We start from the raw sequence: 4,684 nt of genomic DNA on the forward strand, positions 1-4,684 counted from the left end.
TGGCTGGCCCAGTTTTCTGTGGAGACAGGGAGGGAGAGGGGATGGTGTAAACGGGCAGAGCGTTCAGGGTGGGCCTTCTGTGCAGAATCAGCCCAGCGGTCCAGACCCTCCGGGCCTCTACTGCCCCTGCTCTAGCACATTCTGCAAAAGGATCCCAGGGCAGCAGCACCCTCCTAAGCACTCAGGCCCTCTGGGCTCTCTTCTTGGCAGTCCGGGAGGAGGCGGAGCTTGCCGGGGGGCGGGTCCGGGGGTGGGGCTGAGTCCGCGCCAGCAGCTCTATGGCGCCCGGCAAGGGGCGTGACCACGCTAGGGGCGGAGCTACGCTGGCGGCCGCAACACGGGGAGCAGGCGAGGGGGCGGAGCTGTCCCTGGGCGGCTAAGGCGGAGCCTTGGCTGTGGATGCCACTGCAGCTGGAGCCCAGCCGGGTAGGCGAGACCGAGAGCGGGGCGGGACGCGAGGGCTGCTGGCCGCCGGCTCAAGGCCTCGCCTCCACCTGCCCGCCCGCCTGCGGTGCGATCGGTCGGCGGAGCCTACGCCGGGCCGGGCCCATGGCGGCGTCGGCGGCCCTGTCTGCGGCGGCGGCGGCGGCGGCCCTGTCGGGCCTGGCGGTGCGGCTGTCTCGTTCGGCTGCGGCCCGCGGCTCGTACGGCGCCTTCTGCAAGGGGCTCACGCGCACGCTGATCACCTTCTTCGACCTGGCGTGGCGGCTGCGCATGAACTTCCCCTACTTCTACATCGTGGCCTCGGTGATGCTCAACGTCCGCCTGCAGGTGCGGATCGAGTGAGCGCCCGCGACCACCGCCGCCCGGCCGCGACGGCAGGGGAGCCGGCATGAGGCTCCGCGGGGCCCGGGGCCGCCGGGACGCGGCGGGGGAAGGAGGAGGGGCGGCCCGGGCCCCCGGAACCTAGACCTCGGCGGAGGTCACGGCCACCGAGCCCCAAGTCCCGGCTCTGGCCACCCACGTCGCGGCCGGTGACGAACTGCACAGAAACTCGCGAAACGGGCCCTTTCCATCGAACTCGAGAAAATTACTTGAGTGCGGCCGACCTGTTGCCTCACCTTGGCCGAAGGGGGGAGCAGGAGGAAGAAATTCTGCAGCAGGAACGTGAATGACGCCCTGACCAAAGAGGTAGGAGGGCAGAGGTTGGACTTCGGGCTGGAGGGAGGCGGTTGCCATGACATCTAGATGTCCAGGCCCCTCGGTGGTTTGGGGGAGCCGTGGAAGGGGCCCGAGGAAGCCAGCCTGGAAAGCTGCCGAGCCGCGAGCAGGCAAGGCAGGGCGGGCGCAGGCCCTCCGGACTCCCTTGTCATATTTCCAAGATGGGGGTGAGGGGCGGCGGCCTCGGCATCTTGGAGGGTCAGCCCATCACCTCCCGCCCACGGCCCCAGTGGTGTCACCTGAACACGGGGGAGTGGAGGGAAATGGGCTCGGGGAGGCCCAGGGGAGGCCCAGGGGAGGCCCTAGAGGAGAAAAGATGCTGCTACCCTTGTCCTCTACCCGCTGGGAGGCAGCCTGGAAGGGTGGTTGTGTTCTTGGCCAAACCCCAGGTCTGTCTCTTTCTCAGCCCTTTGCAGACCGGCCTCCTGCCTGGTCTCTGGGGCCAGGGGACTGCTCTCTGCCTACTTCTGCTGTCCCTGTTGCTCCCCTCTCCGCTCTTCTAGGGCATCCTCCAAAGCTCCGCATCTGGGGACGTTGAAGAGCAGGAAAGGTGCATTCCTCCCCGGCCCTCCCCCCATCTCAGCCACGCTCCCTCCAGCTCGTCCCAGTGCCCTCCCGGCGCCACAGCCCTGGACGGCCTCCGGCAGCCCCCGTGTCCCAAAGGATTTGGGAAAGTGGGGATCTCCTTGAGCGGAGGGCAGCTCTCAGGCTGGGGTGGAGAGCACATGGAGAAGGGGCTTGTAGAGGAGGTGACGCCTGGGGAGACAGGGACCTCTCTGGGTGGGGAGGCAGCTCGCAAGTCCCCATCTCTTTCTTTGTCTCAGGAACTGGTGTTATAGGAAGTGGCCTGCCCCTTCTCTGGTCTTGTCAAGAGCGTCCCTAACCCTAACCCTGACCCTAACCCTGACCCTAGAGCTGCCTGGGGAGCAGCCTAGAGAAGGGCCTGACCCACGAGGAGAGGAAGGGACCAGGCAGAGACCCCGAGGGGTGGGGTGGCCCAGTGGTCCGGTTCTGGCATGGGGAAGGAAGGACAGACCTAGCGACACTCTGGGGGAGCTCTGTCCTCCCCACGTACCAGGGCTCTGGGAGGGGAGAGATTTGCCCTTATCACACAGGTAGGAAGTGGTGGAGCCGAATCTGCCTCTCGGCCTGCACTCTCCCACCTTCTTCTGGAAGACCTAGCACAGTGGGGTGGGGGAAGGGAGCAGAGGCTCCCAGGGGACCTAGAGACAGAGGGGCCCATGGTAGGGAAAGTGGAGTGTATGGGAAGTCACAGGGAAGACCGGGGGACAGTCTGAGCTGAGATGGGCACGGGAGAGATGAGTCCCAGCACCCCCGGGCAGCAAGGTCCTCACCCACAGAGCCGGACCTCCCCACCCTGGCGCAAATCCCACCCAAGGCTGGACCAAGGGCTCCTCGGTGTTGAGTGGCGCAACCCTCTCAGTTTGGGTGGTGGGGTCGGGAGGGTGGGTGGCTCCTGGGGAGCGTGTCACCAGGAGGGGAAGGGACAGTGGTGGGTGGGATGGGGCTGAGCCCCACGCCTGACCCCATGTCTCTGTCCCCAGGCTGGCCCCTGGGCCCAGCATCGCACGGGAGAGTCTCCTCTGGATGGGCCTGCATTGGTCCTGGAGGCCTTGGCTGCGCTGCTGACTGACGCACCAGGAGCGGTGCAGAGGGGAGGCGGGAGAGGCCCTGGCCCTCGCCCCGCACTGGTCCCACGTCTGCTCGGGTGGTTGTTTGCTCATGGTCGATGCACTCAGAGTTCCTGGGGTTGAGGACCCCAGCAGCCTGCTTGCCCCCAGGACAGAGCGGCCGAGCCTCACACCATGTGCCCTCCTCAGCTGCCCAGCTGGAGCCGGGTCCCAGGTGAGGATCTCTGCCTGCCTCACCCCGGGGCTGGAGGCTGCGCCAAGGCCACCACGTGCCGCCCACAGATGCCCACCGACGGGGCCTGATGGCTTCCTTCCTTGTGCCAAGTCACCCGGGAGCCCTGGTCCTGGTGGCCCCTCCTCCACCCCAACTGTGTCCACTTCTGGGAGCCTGCCAGCCTGCGGACTGCATCCACGGAGCTCTGGGGACAGCCTCTGAGAGACTGTGACACGGGGCTGCACGGGAGGAGAGGAGCAGAGGGCGAGGGGCCTCCTTGGGGCTGATTCGCAGATGTGCCCCTTTCAAGCCCAGCTCTCACGCCCCGGGTGGCTCGATCCCCAGCTGCAGCCTCTTGCTGGGCCAGCCTGAGAGTGGCACAGGGGAGGCTCTTCGCTGACCGCGTGGGTGCCCGTGTGTGAGTGCGCGTGTATGAGTGTGGGCGGGTGTGAGCGTGTGTGTGGGTGCTCGTGCACACACACGAGTGGCTGTGCGTTGCGGCGGGCGCGGAGCTGTTGCGCAGAGTGAGGTGCGCAGGGTGTCCCGTCCTCGCTGGGCTCGGGGCTCAGCCAGAGCTGCCTGGGGCTGCTTCCCAACAGGGAGAAAGCGTGCTGGAGACCCAGGGGCCCGGGCTCACAGGCCCCCTCCCACCCGCAGAGAACCCCGCCATCGTGGGAGGGGCACGGCGGTGGCCTTGGCTGGGGCTGTCTGCGCTCTGAGGGACTGGCCGTGGGAGGGGCTGGGGACGCGTCCTTAGCATGCGCTCCTGCCGCCGCTGTTCTTACGGTTCTGGCCTTGAGTACTTAGCTGCCTCTGCTTTCCCACCTCTTCCTCGTCTCCCCCACTGGGCCCTTGCTGCTTGACGGGCTCTCAGAGCACTTTATTTATTTGCCGTCTGTTTCTCAGGCAGTGGAGCTTCTACAAAATCAGACACCGACTTGAATAAGACAACTTCCACTTTTCTGTGTGTGATGTACTCTGCACCGGGCAGCAGCGTCTGGTCAGAGAAATGTTCTTGTTTCGGGTGTTGTCAAATCTTGTTGTCTGTCTCAGTTAAGAAGAAAGTCCTTTGAGTTCAATCACATAAAAACTGGAGGCCTCCTGTTTCTGCCGCCTCGGAGGAGAGAGGGGCCAGCGGCGAGCTCACCCCACTCTGGTGGCCGGGAGCTGGGGGAGGGGAGCACCCCGAGGGCCCTAAGGGGGCGGGGCTGAGGGCGGGGCTGGTGCCGGGTCAGAAGATGCAGCGAGACCCGACCTGACCCGGACCACTGCTCCCGTGAGGGGAAGGCAGCAGCACAGGCCTGGCCCAAGAGGCGGCACTTTGTCCCATTCACAAACTTCATTTGAGTAAACTAACACATAAGCCTTTTCTTCATCTTAGAGGCTGGTGTTAGAAGGCGCGTAATTCAGCTGAACCCCGGGGGTGGGCTGGGGTAGGTGAGGAGGAATGGACCGTCTGCAGATCATTTTGTGTCCCCGAAGGCCCTTCCGCAGCAGCAGGTGGCAGGGTCTCCATCACCTCCCAGCTGGCCAGGTGGTGCCTGAGTTTTGGAGAAGATCAACCCCCGGGACTGGAAACCTGCCTCCCTTACTCCCACCTTAGACGCAAGCTGTCCCGTCAGAGAAGCCAGGGCCGGGGCTCTGAGGCTACTGCAGG

At 65.5% G+C, this 4,684-nt stretch overlaps 1 protein-coding gene across 3 annotated transcripts; it reads left to right on the plus strand.

Moving 5' to 3' along the window:
* Positions 1 to 355: 355 nt before the first annotated feature.
* Positions 356 to 4,396, plus strand: LOC309621048 (small integral membrane protein 10-like protein 2A). Of its 3 annotated transcripts, XM_082378009.1 has the most exons (3): positions 356 to 1,131; positions 1,665 to 1,910; positions 2,727 to 4,396. In XM_082378009.1, exon 1 carries the CDS (start codon positions 400 to 402, stop codon positions 784 to 786), a length of 387 nt encoding a protein of 128 aa, XP_082234135.1. In that variant the 5' UTR covers positions 356 to 399; the 3' UTR covers positions 787 to 1,131; positions 1,665 to 1,910; positions 2,727 to 4,396. The 3 variants fall into 3 exon arrangements, with proteins under 3 accessions (XP_082234135.1, XP_082234134.1, XP_082234136.1); XM_082378008.1 differs by lacking the exon at positions 1,665 to 1,910; XM_082378010.1 differs by lacking the exons at positions 1,665 to 1,910; positions 2,727 to 4,396 and adding an exon at positions 1,568 to 1,648.
* Positions 4,397 to 4,684: the final 288 nt, after the last annotated feature.

This window comes from Balaenoptera borealis (assembly GCF_965194805.1).
Source record: "Balaenoptera borealis genome assembly, chromosome: X".
Lineage (NCBI taxonomy): Eukaryota > Metazoa > Chordata > Mammalia > Artiodactyla > Balaenopteridae > Balaenoptera > Balaenoptera borealis.